Here is a 15,657-nt window from a genome sequence, read left to right on the forward strand (position 1 = left end):
CAGAAATATTTAAATTGGAAACATTTGGTGGCAGTGGTTGTTTTTTTACAAAAAGTGAATGGTTGTATTGTTTGTCACTGAAGTCATTCATATAGAGTTACAGACAGAGCAAGCTGCCCAGATGATCTGCTAACTGAGGCATAATCTGGAGCCTGGAGGGGGTGGCTAAAAATGTTCCCTGGCCATTTAAGAAGACCACAAGGGGACTAGTAAACAGAAAGAAGAACATCACAATAAGTGTTTCTTAATGCCTTTGTCTGTGGCGTTTCAGTTCTGTAGGACTTCTAAGCCCAGGCTTGCTCATCTGGTGTCCTGATATGAACTCAAGAAACCAGATTCTTTTTCCCCTTTACATTGATGGAAATGAAAAGCAACGCCACTGACTGCGGTGACGTTGCTCCAGATTTCCCTTTGTGCAAATTGCAAAGGTTTTCTTAGGCTCATCCTTCCCCCTGAAGCCATTCGAGGCTGAATTCAGTGCTACATCAATGTGTAGCACGTTGATTCACATAAGTATAAAATGAAATAGGTCTGCTATTATTTTATTTTTCCAACTTAAGTGCAAAAAGGTTTTCAGATTTTGTGGGAGTTTTGCAATGGGCAGTCAAGGTTTGCAATATGTACTTCTGAGAATGACTTGGCAATAGTGCTTGCTTTTTTCCTCAATGAGTCAACTTCCTCGTCACTGGAGCCCTGGCATGGGAAGAACTTGTATTGCAGCCTCACCATCCGAAAAATGGAGGGGAGCAAAGTGACAGTTAGCCTTCATGGGTAGGTGTAACTGGGACATGTAGGGAGGGTTCAACAAGATATCATTCATCATTTATGCTCTCACTCAACATCCATGTTCCGACATTCTTGCTAAGGTTAACTGGTGACTTACTCAACTGGCAGTGCTGTGGGGTCAATAGTAAGGTACTGCTCCGCTCGGGGAGCTGCAGTATGTGAGGCTGCCCGGGGTCTGCTGCCAAAACAGAGTGAAGTCTGTGGTTCACACTCCTGGGTGATTCTTGTTGGGCATTTACAATTGCACGTGGCTGTTGTCCTCACCTCATTTCTCTGCAAGAGAAGACCACCTGGGCACTACGATACACTGTCCACTTGTTCTTCCACCGTCTCATCCACAGTCTTATTGACTGATGCAAAGTGAAGTCAATGGCAGCTTAAATTTGTATGTCAGGCTGTGAGTTGCAGTGACTGGAAAACATGTGTGAAAACCTTGGTATGGGGGGGGCAGAACCTACTGAAGGCAGGCTCACTCCATGTAGGTCAGTTCTGGCAGAGAATCGTCCATCCGTTCTGCAGAAGTAATGAGCATCACAGTTGTAGTGCTGATAGACTGGGTGCTGTTTGTTGCATACAAGGGTATGGAGCTGGCCAACACAGAGGTGGAATTCTCCTTTCTCAGTCCTGTCAGCAGCAATACTTTGTGCACAATGAGGAAATAAGATCTTTCTGAATGTAAAAATTGTTTATGGCTCATCGCACTCCAGGGAAGGGCCGCCACTGAACAAGCAACCTTAAATTACAAGCAGCGGGCACTTCCTATATAGCACTAGTCTGGGACAGAGAAATGAGTTGTGGAGGTACATAATACTGTCGTTTAATCTGATCTAGAGCTCAGTAGAGACATGTGCAGATGCGCTTCTCTTTCAGTAACATGGAGATAACAATACCAGCCCAGGTGTCTCACAGGGGTGTCATGAAAATTAATTAGATAATGTCTGCACAATGCTTTGAACACAGCAAAACACCACGTACATGCTAAGTCCTGTGCTTACTAAGGTGGATGGGGTTTTGGTGGCTGTTAACCCTTTTTCTAAGACAGGAATAGCTTGCTTGTAATCCATTTCAAAATATGTGTATTGATGCATTGCTTTCCCTTCTTTCTGTAACTTTCTGTGTTTCAGGTTCTTACCTACCCATGTAGGTGGTGAAATAAGTCAAGGTTTTCCCTCCTCAGAATTAATTTAACAGTATTTCATTTAAATTCGTTTAAATTTTCAGCAGAGGCATATCACCTTGTAGGAATCCTTAACCCCAGAAATTTTGTCTCTAATCCAGCAAAATGTCATCATAGAATGGTTTGGGTTGGAAGGGACCTTTAAAGGTAATCTAGTCCAACCCCCCTGCAATGAGCAGGGACATCTTCAACTAGATCAGGTTGCTCAGAGCCCCGTCCAGCCTGACTTTGAACATTTCCAGGGATGGGACATCTACCACCTCTCTGGGCAACCTCTGCCAGTGTTTCAGCACCCTCATTGTAAAAAATGTCTTCCTTATATCTAGTCTAAATATACCCTCATGCTTTAAGACTCAGCATTTTCATTGCCCTTTAGCTGAGGGACTGCCCCATACTCACATTTGAACATGTGCTATAATGTTTGACTCAGGTCATCAGAGATGGTGAAAGATTTTGTGTCAACCAGACATCTCTGTGTATACAAAAATAAACCAAAGCCCTCTTTTTACAAGTTGTGCTAAATGTTACAATAATTTACTGTAGGGAGAACAGACAGTTTCCATCCAGGGAAACATTTTATGGATGGCAGGAGAGCAACCGGAGAGATCTGAAATGACAGCATGCTGCTGAGCTTGATAAGAGCTTATCAACACAGCTACACAGCTGATGTTTGGTGTTACTTGTGAAGTGGAATAAAATGAATGTGTTGATTTCAATCGAGTTTCTCAAAGATAAGAGTGTCGATCACAGAAACTCCTCCTCACATGTGCACACATGCACACTTATCACTAGCAATATCGGGCACTCCTGAATTCAGCAGAGATTTAAAATTGGATGGGGCATAAGGACTGCTCTTGGAGGGAGAGTGCTCTCGTGGGACGGATGGATGGATACATGTTGGTGCAGGAGTAGGAAGGCCACAGTGCAGTTGAATATTGCAGAACAGAAAGTAATTCTGCAGAACTGGCAGGCTCTTCCCTTTTGCCACCAGACCTGTAATTTGCTTTCATTGTCATCACCGTTACCACTGTCCCTGTCCTTAGGAAGACATAACTAGAGGGTGTGCTTGTTGGCGAGGAGCCCTTTGCCAAGTCGGGTTCAGTATGCCGTCTGTGTACCTGCTGCCTGACAAGTGATGAGTTTGTCAGTCAGACACGCTTCCTCTTGTGGAAGGAATTAAATTAATTGAATAAAAATACCACTTCTTTTCTCCCACCTAGCTGCGTCCACTACTCCTGCGAAGCCAACGACTGCCAAAAGCTGGACATTGAGAACGCGCTGCTGAACTGCACCGGTGGCGGGTGGTACAACGGTGCCCAGTGCAATGTGAGCTGCAAGACGGGCTACATTTTGCAAGTCCAGCGAGACGATGATCTCAGCAAGAGCCAGGTTTGTTCTGCTGGTTTTTTAAGACCCACGAGACAGGGATGAGCAAACAGATGTGGAGAAATTGAGAAATAACCCAGCCTAAGCACCAAAATCTCAGCTCAGCCTTGGGACAAGGCCTTATCCAAATACTTCTCATCAGAATAGGAGCCATCTGACTCTGCAGGAAGAGGTACTGGCAGTGAGCAAAGCTCAGATGTTCCGCGAATTTAGAAATTTTCAACCCAAAAGGTTCAAATATGTGTTCAGGCCTTCTCTGATCTCACTGGCTCTACTCAGCCAAAGTGTTTCTTGGATTGGTTTTTTGGGGGTTGGATGTTTGGTTTTTTGCACAACCAGTTTCTGGGCAAAATATCTCATTTTTATTCCTTGGGTTGAGGCTAACAATGTCTTAACTCCTTTGCAGTGTTTCAGTCCATCTGCTCCCAACCACACCCTGGCACTGCAGAAATGCATGGTATCAAGGGAGTGGAAAAAGCACCCAAACCTTTTTGCTTCCAAACAAAGCACCAAAAACCTACCCCAGTGGTCCAGGGTGTGCTCTCCATCTTCTCTAAGCCATGCGTTAATATCCAGTCCTACAAAAGCAGTATGTCTTGATGCAGTGAGTGGGGTGTTGAGGAAAACTATCAATTTCTTTAAACATTAAAAAAAATGTAGGTCCTTCATGCTGGGGGAGGTGGACGAGGTTTATGTGCAGCATGGCTCAGCCTCGGCATGCGACTGGGAGCAGGGTGCCCGGGATACGTGGGTGCAGGGCAGACACCCCAGTTTGTGCTCTCATCTCTAATGCTGCCGGATCCCATGAGTGTGATGTGGGGGTGGTTTCCCCCATCGGCACCTTCTCACGTGTTGTCGGGGCAGCACACACATCTGGGGCCGGGGAGGGCTGGGGGCAGGCGGCCGCGCTCAGCAGCCTGTCTGTATTTGTGAAATACTGTGTTCTTCATAAGCTCGCAGAGGGGGGAGACAGAGCGGAGGGGAATGAGTCAGCCCTTTCAACTCAATTACAAAACAAATACAAGACCCCGCGAGCTGGGCCTCTTCCATCCTAATTGGCATCAGCACCAGAACCCCAGCTCCAGCTGAGCATTTTTACAGAACAGAAAACAAGTTCTCAAACGAGCCTGAATGGCTGAACCAGGAAATAGTCGGAAGGGTTCTGTACATTGAGCACACAGGAATCCCAAACCAAATAAAACAGCCTAAACATGTTTCACCAGTGCTGAGTTACTTAAACGCAAGAAGTACCTTTTGGTGAGGCTCAGCCAACTGTATATGGTTTTGTCCTGAGAAGTTTGGTTTCAGAGCCTTGATCAGACTCATATGACAGGAATGGAGGATTTTAGCACCCCTAGCTAACGTGATTCACTGCCTATTACAACATGCTTCCTCTCGCCCTGGTCTACTACTGCACTTCATCGTCTTTTTTCCACCGATAAAAACCCTGAGGCCAATGGCTTTGTTTTGCTGGGTGCTGTGCATTCACTGTTCAAATCAGGGAAGGAGTGGAGCATCTTAAGGATATCCATGTTCAGCTAAGCACGTTAAACGCGTGCTTTGAAAGTTTATTCATGTGCTTTGGAGATCTGTTGAAAAGGAACGGACAGTTTCTTTCACTATCGTCTTGTTTTATTTCTTTGTGTCAGGTGCCTCAAGCCAGAACTTGTGGAATGTGTATGCAAGAAATGAATTATCCAAGAAAGTCCGGAATCCGTGGTTTGGATTCCTCGTACTGTGTTGTATTGAATTGCATTGTGCTCCTTCCACAATTGCTTCCCAGCTTCAGCTCCTTTTCTGATCTCAAGCCTTTGGAGATGAGATAGGGCATGTGGGTTGTTGTCTATGGTCAGAGGGACTTTCTGCTGTGATTGAGGAACGTTGCACAAAGCTGTTGGTTGTTTCACTGTTGTCGTTTAGTTGAATATTTTGCTTGTTTGACTGATTAGAGGGTCTAGAGCTATTTTTTTCTCATTTAACTGATGGGGGGGGCTGCATGAGGAAGAGGAAGGAAGGTAGCTTTGCACATGCTGATGTTTCACACTCTTGGGTAGGAAGGGGGCTGAGGTGAGGTTCAATGTCTCAAAGAGTAGACTGAACATCAGTGGCCCATGACCACTGCATGCCGATGAAGACAAACCAGTGAAAACACCCTGGTTTAGCATCTGAACCACATTTGTCTTCCGTATTTCACTGAAAGGCAGAAAAAAAAGGGTGAACAGAGAATTAAAAGCAAAATTTTCAAAAGCACCTCAGAGATGTAGGGGCACAAGTCACATTTCAAATCAATCTTTTACATCTGAGGGGTCTTTGAAAATCTTCTTAACAGTTTCTGCACTTTCTGGCCTCTGTGTCTTCTGAAGCCACCATTTTAATCAGTCTTAGGGCAAAAAATTCATTCATCTCTGCTCTCTAGAAGCTCCCATTCCCAAATTCTGTTAAAACTCCATAAAATCACCAAACCCTAAAACCCGTCAGCACTATGTGCAGTAGAAACTGTTTGCTGTTTGAAAATAAAAAAACAGCTGAGCTGTTTACAGACGCTTGGGCTCTCTCTTGTCCTCATTTAGGGACTTCGGCAACAACAACAAAAACGGGTTTGCGTAGTGATGGAGCAAAATCCTTCATGTATCTTTCTCACAAAGAAGATCTCGGGATGTTTTCATTTCCCCCCCGATTTCTTCCCACCCCCCTGACAACTCCATCGCTCTTTCTTCTCTTCTCCCCCTTTTCCCCCTTTGTCTTTCAGTGCTTTCCTCCCCCTTGTCCTTCGCTGAAAGCCCCGCTCATTCAGTTACTTGTTGTCATCTCTCCTTGAAGCTACCACCACTGCTGCTCTGGTCAAGAGGTGTTATTTAAAACCCAGCAGCTCCCTAATGTTGTGCAAAGGCATCATCAATCATGCCAGGAAAAGAAAGCGCGGCTCATGTGGGTTCAATTAGAGGCACAGTAGTGGGCAGAAGTGGAAGAATACTTAGAGGGGAGGGCACAGCTGTTCATTTTTAAGGAGAGGAAACTTCACACGTGAAGCATTGCTTGAAGAAGGAGCCGGCTGGGATCTTGGGCAGCAGGAAGGAGACATGAATTCTCCCAGGCTGTTAAAAGTCCCAAGAAGCAAATCTTTCTGGCACCAGATTTGTTTAAGTTTGCATCCTCTTCACTGTACTGCACACTGTATCTTTGGAGGCCTTTTTTTTTTCCTCTTTTCTCCTCCTCACCCGCCCTCCCTCCTTGCATAAGCCTCGTTTGGAAGGCAGGACATGAAGGGAAGCGGATGCCAGTCAAAGCAGCACAAAGTGCCCAAAGTGACAGCTAATAAACCAGATGAGAAAGCCAAGCGCTTCGTATGGACTGCTGTGAGCTGGGTGACCTTGTCAGATCAGACAGGCGAAACAGGCACGTGCCTGCTCAGGCTTCGGGTGGGAGAAATGCAAAGGCAGATGCAGATGCTGCCACTAAGATGCAATGCCAGACCCAAAGGCAGCACTGCTCAGGCTGAGGCGATTGGAAATACCCCCGAGGTGTGGCGTGGTGTTGAGGAGAGACGGGCTCCTGCTCAGCAGCATGGGGTCCTGCCCCTGGGCACTGCAACAATCCCACCTTCAGGTGGGACGTTGCAAGAGGGAGAAGCTGAAAGCTGGTGGGTGCCATCTATGATAATTTCCGTGGTAGGGTTGTCCTCTGTGCTTTCAGTCAAAGCCACTAGTCTTTGTCTCCATTGCGGGGAATGTTCTCTGTTATGTTCTGCTGCAGAAGCGCATGTGCTCCTATTGCTTGAAGTGATGACATGATAGACATGCTCTAAAATGTGCCATTATTATGTCTGACCTTGAAAACCTCAGCTTCCATCATACAAAGTGTGGAACAAATTACTGGAAAAAGCTGAGAAGCCAGGGTCTTACCCACATGGGCACAGCTTCTCTGCATGGGAATGGCCTTGCCAGTGTGCCAGGAGGAGGAAAAGCCTTGTGGGTCTGGAAGGAGGTGACTGTTCCAGATTTGGTTAGTGTTTTTGTTGGGAAAGTACCATGGGGAAAAACCCCGAGATGAAAACAGGGAGAGACTTAATTACTATTTTTTTTTTTCACATCAAGGTCTAGAACAGGGCAGAAATAAAGTGCTGTGGGAGAATAGCTCTAATGAGGGATCCCTTCCAAGGAGGGTTGACCCCAGGCACATTGCATTTCCAGCAGGCCATAGTGCCCTGCAGCTTTCTGCTAACAAAGACACGGCTGCAGCTGAAATACTCTCATGAGTGTTAGCTTGGGCAAAATGTTCTTGCTCGTTTTCTGTAAGGTGTGACTGTCATGCACAGATACTGCTTCTGTTTAAATTTTGGTCCTATATTCCAGATTCTGAATTTGTACTGTTTATTTGGCGTTCTGTAGAGATACATCTGATGTGCAACCCTGTCGTTAGAGAAACTCCCTTGTGCACCATACTGTGTCTCAGCAGCCAGTATCAGTTAGTAGGAACAATCATTTATTCCTAAACTAGATCACACCAACACTAATAACTGAATTCTTGAAGTTGAGTCTCCTGTCACTGATAGAGCTTCCCTGTGCTCAGCATGGATCCAGCATCCAGCAAGATACAGTGCAAGACTCACATCTTTTCCATAAAGTTCGGATAGCCCCTGACATCAATAGCTTGGTTTTATGTTTTAACCTCCTGCTGTCAAGGTCTCCAGCAGCCATGGTGCTGGAGTGTTATTTGATGATAGCATCTGTTAAGGGAAACGGAGGCTTTGCTGAGTGCTGGAGCAACCCAGCCTGGAGTGCAAATGTGGTGGTGATGCTGCTGTGTGTATGCGTTATGAAGACATGGAAATAGGCTATATCATCCCTTCTCCTGTGGCCATCACACTGCAAATTCCTGGAAGCACAGGCATCTTCAAGGCATTCAACTGTCTACAGAATATATATACACTTTTTAATGGTGCAGATATTCTGATAAGCAACAAAGGCAGAATTCATCACCGTGGGGAGTAAAATGATTGGGAATGAGAACACAGAGTGTCACTTCACCTGAGTGCTCCGAGAATCCCAGAATGTGCTACTCTAAATTTGTAGAAAAGGCATTTTTTTCCATCAGCAGTGCTCCCTGTTTAAATAAACTCCACGGTCTAGAAAAGGGGTTTTGTGCCCACTTGGGAAGTGTCCAGTTTCTCAGCTCTGGGACTGCTTTTTCCATTCTGAATGCAACCATATATCAAAGGGAGACAGGTCTGAACTTCTGTTGAAACCATTAGGGTGTTTTTGCAAAAAGGGAATCCAGGTCCCTTTGATGTGTGCTAGAAAAATTCCCCTTCCTTTTATAAACCCAGATCAATGGTCGGCGGTGCAAATCTCCTGTGAGTATACCAGCCCTGAATAAAATATTCCCTGGAGGCAGAGGAGTGCTGCTGTACGGCTTGGTCAGATTCCTCACCGGTATCTTCCCCTTCTCGTGTTTGGGTTTCTCACATTTCTTTCTCTTCTGTCCCTCTATTCTGGTACGGAGGGAAGAGTCCTACTTTCAGATTCTTCACTTCTATTTTTTAATAATTTTTCCTTTGTAATTAGAAAGTGGATATGTTGTTTATTCTGCTCTCTTTGCCAGCATCTGTTTGTCCTTCGGTCACCCAGTAAATTCTTCAGCTTAGCTTTGGACGAGTGGCTCCTTTACCTCCCCCCCTTTTTTCTTCTCTCTCCCTAGCACTTGAGGATTTCAATCTGCTGCATTGTTTGGATTATTCCTCAAATCCATAGAGGTGTAGCTTCTGTGCAGCTATGATGGTAGAATGACATTAGGGAAGTCAGGGCATAGGCACTGACTCTGTGTTCAACCTCTCAAGTGCCAGGTGAACGTATGGGCAGGATGCTCTTGGGTCTGTCCATTGCAAACTCCTCCGGGAAAAAGTCTGTCTCTCAGGCGTGCATGTCCCCGGTGCCAGGGCAGCAGGGCTTTGAGTTCACGTGGAGCCTCAGGGCACTCTGATAGTAGAAGCCGTAACAGCAGCTGCCAGTATCTGAACACAATGTTGACATGGCCCAGGCCACCTCCCTTGGTACCCGGGTCCAAGGGTGACTGACACCGCTTGGGAGAGCCTCGGATGGGAGTCCCAAATGGGTTCATGTCAGGTTGACTTTTCCTTCAAACCCAAGAGTGAGTTTGACTACTCAGAAGTACATGGGGATCCCCTTGGAGTGGCTGTGTCACTGCAAAGGTGACAAGGACCGGGGATAGCTGTCAGCTCCAAACAGCTCAGATTTGCATGGTCCTTTCTGATCACAGGGCAGAGCAGCAGGCTTCCCGGCTTGTCTCGGGAGGTGATGCAGAGTTCAGATTCTTTGTAGTGCTCTTTGGTGCACTTTGGTGTCTCACCGCAGAGGTGACGGAAATACCTCCTGGTTCTCTGACACTGTTTCTTGTGGGACCTTGGTGGTTTTAGTAGCTGCTGTCCAAATGATGATGGTAGTGATCAGGCCCAGCTTTGCTTAACTTCTGAGCCAAAATAATGGCTGTTATTAGGCTTGAAATGGTTTTGATCTCTCCCTCGCTGGCTGTGGTGGCTGTAGGCATGTGTCTTTTTCCAGATGGAGTCCAGCATCACCATGACTTGCACAGATGGGAAGTGGAACAAGCAGGTGACCTGCGAGCCCGTGGACTGCGGTGTCCCAGACCAGTACCACGTCTACCCAGCCACCTTCAACTGCAGCGAGGGGACCACCTTTGGCAAGAAATGCTCCTTCACTTGCCGACCTCCTGCTCTTCTGAAAGGTATTGGAGGGTGTCTGTGCAGTGACCTGAGGATAGCTGCACAGCTAACACAGACTGTTCCTAGTAATATATGTTACTGTTGCTGTTGTTTTAGAATTATTCGTGATATTTTAAGTATGAAGAATTATGAGACTCTATGGGAAGGTTTATTTATATTAGAAGTTAAGTTCCTTTGCATCTCTCTATTACCTTCCTTTGACCTTTCCTTGATCACGGCTGGCCAGGCAGTAATGACTGAATATTGCTTCCATACAACCAAAACATGGAAAAGTCATGGGGATAAATCAAATTGAATTCTCTCATCTTCTTTCCCATGCCTTCTCTGTTTTCTGTGTCTCTCTCCCTTCTATGCCCCCTCATGTATTAGGAAAGGCAGGAAAAGACTGAAAAGTCCCATGTCCCATTGGCACAGTCTAATCCACCCATCACATCTCTCCACACTCATCTTGCTCTACCTCTGACCTTTCTCTTCTCTTCTTGTTTGGGACTCTCTACGATTTTTCTTTTTCTTAAAAATAACACACTCTGCTGCCTTACGTCCTTTTTTCCCCCCATCTTCCGTGCTGCTTTTCTGCTAGCATCCCCGCCATCTTCTCAGCACCATCAACTCTCCTGCTCACTGGCACATAACCCTTTTTGATCTGGTCCTCAGGAAACAAGAAAAGATATCATTGTTAATCTGAAGGAACATTAGAGCCCAATTAACTTGTCATCTTGCAGTGGAGTAAGCTTCACTGCTGTTGTCAACTCAGGTACAAATGCTGTATACGCTTTTTTTGTACATGTGGTATCACCTTTTCTGCTAGAATTCATTGCAAACCCCAGAAAAGGCATGGGAAGTATTCTTCATTTCAGTGAAAGGATATGTTGATTCCTTCATATATCACCAAATTGCTTAATTCTTTTAACTCCAGTTTAGGAGGGTAACCACGAGCAGCTAACACACAGTGAAAGTTAAGACTGCTCAAAGGGGAGATATTTATCAGAATTCCCTTTTTCTGTTCATACACTCAGAGGGTCATCTTCAACAAGAGGTGTTTTTTCATTGAAAATGCCTGGAATTTTTTTTGAGGGGGCAGTGAAAATAATGATATTCAACGTGACCAACAAGAGCTTCAGCTGGAGACTCTGGTGGGGGTAGCTGGAGGGATGATGACCAACCCCCAGGTCAGGGGGTGCAGCTGTGGTGTGTAGCATCACTTTTGTCCAGAAACTCTGTGAGCTGTGAGGTAAAGGCACCATTTGGTGTTCAGCTATCAGTGATGACTAATAGATGTTGCCACCAAGCTTCTGGAGAATGGCGTTCGAATGACTCATGCCTAATTCAATCACTGACCACTGACGTCATGACAGCCACTGTTGGTAATGTCACAGCTTATCACTTTGCAGTGGCAAGTATGATATCACCGCGGCTGGTCTGCAGAGCTGCTGCATGAGTCAGAGCAGAGGAGCACACTGGTGCTCTAGAAAAGAGCTCTCTTCTGCACAAAATACCTCTGCAATCATCTGCAGTTGGGGAGGGGAGAGAGAAAGCCAGGGCTGATTTAATGCAGCTTCTCTTATCTTTGTGGGTAGGGCAGGAGGGCTCCTCCACATACCTTCCTGAGCCCTCCAGAGCCTTTTGTTTTCTTCTTCTTTGAATTCCAGCCTCATGCCCCGGCTCTCTTCCTTCCCTCTCAGAGAGATGGCATTGCTCTGGGGTTAGCAGTTTGTCAGTATTATTTTGGATAAGTCCGAAGTTGGCTTACTGTTGAAAATATGCCTTGTGGGTTGAGAAGAGTTCCTGCAGCAATGCTTGGGGATTTCAATAGAGTATTAGGGATTTTTGAAGGGTTAGTGGCTCATAGCTGTGCTTTGTTTCTTAGGAAAAGCTTATTCCTTTTCAACATACAGTATAAAATAACAAAGAATGTAAAATACACTGAGACTAGGCTACTTTTAGCTTAACCTTCTGAAGTCAAGTAGGTCATAGCAGAGGCAAATAGATCTATTGTACCTTTTACCTTTGAGGTGCTGGCCAAGAAAGCTTCCTAAGGAAAATGAGTCTCTAATGAGTATTATGAATCGTATTTATCACAGTAGTCCCCAAGGACTGAGAGTCCCCAGCTGAGAATGGTTCCTCATTGTGTTGGAGTAGTGACTCTAATACTAACAGATGCTGCTCCAAAAGGCTCAAAATTGAAATAAAAAGGACAGATTCAGGGAAGAGATATAACACAGAAGCAGAATGAAGAATGTAATGGCACCAAACCCTCTGTTAATGCCATGACTTTGGAGAGGAGGGGGTTGATGTATGAAGCAAGCTTCCTTTCAGAGAAGAACAAAATAAGGAAAAGAAATACAAAAGATTACAAAGCCAGTGTGGTTTCCCCTATGCTATAGCATTTCCTGAAATAAGCACTGTCTGCCTGTCATGTGAAAACAGTCCTTAATGATTTAATGCCATCATCTGGGAAGAGAAAATGCATAGGACATACACAGTTGAATTTGTCAAACCAACTGAGGTGGCTTTTGATATATTACGGGTGTAACAACATTTTGAAAAAAATAGTCCTGCTGAACGTTGTTAACTTTGCTCACTGTTCTTCTCAGGAAACAACAGCAACTTGACCTGCATGGAGGATGGGCTGTGGTCCTTTCCAGAGGCCCTGTGTGAGCTGATGTGTCGAGCACCCTCCATCGTCCCTAATGCAGATCTCCAGACTACTCGTTGCCGAGAAGATAAGCACAAAGTGGGCTCGTTTTGCAAGTACAAGTGCAAACCAGGTTACCATGTCCCTGGATCCTCCAGAAAAGCGAGAAAGTACGTGAAAGAGTAATGCCCTGCAGTCAGCATGATTCAGAAAGCCAGGAGTTAAACTGATTTTGGGAAAGGGATGGGCTGCTTATAACAGACTATATGTGCTGTAGGGAAGATCACTGAGCAAGTCCTTCACGCGGATAGTTGTGCAGTTTCAAGGGGATTTAGGCACCTAGCTCACTTAGGCTTCTTTGAAAATCCTAACCAGTGCTCAAAAATCAGATCTTACCTTAGAAATACCCCTTTGATATGCAGCCTGGGGAGTCCCCTTTGAAACTCAGCAGGAAAGGGTTAGTGCTATCGTATGCTTCTGACTCTGCACAAACCCACTTCAAACCAACCACAGCCCACAAGCCTGGGAAGCAGAGTTTTTGGGAGACGTGTCCAAGGCCAAAAGAGGAGTTTAGGCTGGGCAGCTCAATGTTGGCTTTGCAAATAAACGTTATTTTTGCTCAGAGACCTCATGACGCAGATTCACGACTTGTTCCCCAAGTGTTAAAAGCTCAAGCACACCCATCCCCTGCAACCTGCTAGCAGAGCTTAGAGGCTTTAAAGGCTCTTCGCTGACTCAGCCACTCACTAAATGGTCTTGTTTTTTCTGCACAACAAGGCGAGCCTTTAAGATCCAGTGCACGCAAGACGGCACGTGGCTGCCAGGCGCTTGTGTACCCGTTACCTGCGACCCTCCGCCTTCCAAGTTTCACGGGCTCTACCAGTGCTCCAACGGCTTCCAGTTCAACAGCGAGTGCCGGATCAAGTGCGAAGATGATGACAATCAGTCGGTGAGTCTCTCTTATCCAAATTAGCTCACCCATACAAGCGTGGTTTTATCGTATGTTCCCTAAGGACCCATTATTATATGTCTGTGTGCCATATGATAATTTAACTTTATAGACTTTACAACTATTCAGGTGAACGGTCTCTAAACTTTCATGTTTTTCTGACTGTGAAGGTGTCATTTGGCATCAGGGGTCAGATCCTCATTGGCGTAAATCAGCATGTTGCCTTTGACTTCCTACTGATACGAGAAGGTCTGGCCTTTAGTGTCTTGTTTGAAATGCTTAGTTTTCCTCCGCAGAGGTATTTATATTTTGTGAGATAAGTAACTTCTCCTAGAAGTGCTGCTGCTGCTTAATATGCTTGGGAAGAGCAAGTGGGGATGTAGAAGCTGCTGCTACTACAAGCACTGCAGAGAGCAGGGAGTGCTCTGTCAAAGGCCTTTTAATATCATTCCAGATTCTGAGGACATATTAAAAAGGGACCAACACTGCCCTAGAGCCAGTGATCTGAAAGACGCCTCTGATACCTGCTTCAAATGTTAAAAGCCAATTGCTGCCCCCAGTTCCTGCCAGGTTGGCCTGCCCCCTTCATGGGGACAGCAGGCAGAGCCCTGGAGTTTTGCATCAGGGCACCTGGAAAAGGTTTTCTTGTATAAGACTTACGTCGGGTTATAAGCCTTGTGAAATGAGAAGTTGCACGCATGGGTGCAGTTTGGGTGGGAGCTCTGGGATACAGCGTCTGTGGCTTTGTGCATCTACCACTTGCTCAGACCGGTCAGTGTGAGTACCATTGCTGCCAGTGCAGGGAAAGCGGGGCCACCAGGGTAATGACAACTGGTATAACAGGTTGGTGTTTGCTTTTAAATGAGCTGGACGTGAAGAGGAGCAAGCAGTGGAGTCAGGGTTACAGCAACAATGAAGTGAGCTCTGGAAAGCGAGAGATAGAGCTATGTCTCTGTTCACTGCAAGGAAGAGTGTAGTGACTGTTCAGCTGCGAAAGCACCTTAAGCAAAGGAGCAGATAACATCTTGAGAAAGGGATTTGCAGAGAAAGGTATTTCCAGATATTCCAGAAAATAGACTACAGAAGAAGAGGGAGGACTCCTGGCACAAGCCAGAACCACTTGAGAGGTGTTAATTATTTAAGGATTAAACCCCACTAAGTCTCTCTCAGCTATATAAGGTGATAATGCACATTGCATCCAAGCAAGAAACCCAGCAGGGATTTTCACAAGAGATTTTGCAGGTCAGGGAACGATGGGCAGTATGTTACTATAGCAATGGATATCCTGGGATCTCTGAGTATGTTGCAGAAACTATACAATAGTATCCTCAAGCACAGCCAGCTCCGGGAACATAAATCAGGTTTCATGGCTCACCTTTAAAAATCATGCTTGAACCCTGGCATACAAATTGCAATGGAAGTGCACCACACTTGCTAAAACAGCAAATTGTGCTCAATTATCACTTAGCGATCTCTTCCTGCATTTGTCACCACGCTGAAAGATCATTACTCAGCTGTACATATGGCATCTCTTAATCACCAGGAACGTAATGGTCATTTAAGCAGGTACCTCCCCTGGCACCCAGAGCAAGGGTCTTCCATTTCTGAATATTGTGCACAAATCATATGAACAGTCAGATCTAAATTAATCAGTCTCTGCCAAACTGGCCCTTAGGTGAGAGTCACCAAGCTGGATCACACCCTGAGTCCATCTGGTCCATTATCCTTTCATATGATTTTCTTATTACTTCTGGCAATGGCCAGATGTCTAGAGAAGGGGAAGCAGGTCCCACGCAGTAGCCTGCCGATAAGACCACTCTGCATCTCGCTAAACATTATGTTCGTCAACAAAGCTGAGCAAAAAAGGCATTAGGATATTAAGGACAAGACTAACACTGAAGGCTGCTCAATCTTCCACGCCGGTACCAGGGCCTTGTGCAGATCCCTGTGCAGCAATGGGTGTG

The 15,657-nt window shown here is 45.7% G+C and overlaps 1 protein-coding gene across 1 annotated transcript in view; it reads left to right on the forward strand.

Annotated features, from left to right (window-relative positions):
* Positions 1-15,657, forward strand: part of PAPPA (pappalysin 1) — a 181,131-nt gene that overhangs the window by 135,808 nt on the left and 29,666 nt on the right. The window contains exons 14-17 of the mRNA XM_075055166.1: positions 3,184-3,352; positions 9,928-10,111; positions 12,704-12,914; positions 13,522-13,693. Of these exons, the coding sequence (XP_074911267.1) occupies positions 3,184-3,352; positions 9,928-10,111; positions 12,704-12,914; positions 13,522-13,693 (736 nt within the window). The remainder of the gene's footprint in view (positions 1-3,183; positions 3,353-9,927; positions 10,112-12,703; positions 12,915-13,521; positions 13,694-15,657) is intronic.

This window comes from Buteo buteo, chromosome 23 (assembly GCF_964188355.1).
Source record: "Buteo buteo chromosome 23, bButBut1.hap1.1, whole genome shotgun sequence".
Classification (NCBI taxonomy): Eukaryota; Metazoa; Chordata; class Aves; order Accipitriformes; family Accipitridae; genus Buteo; species Buteo buteo.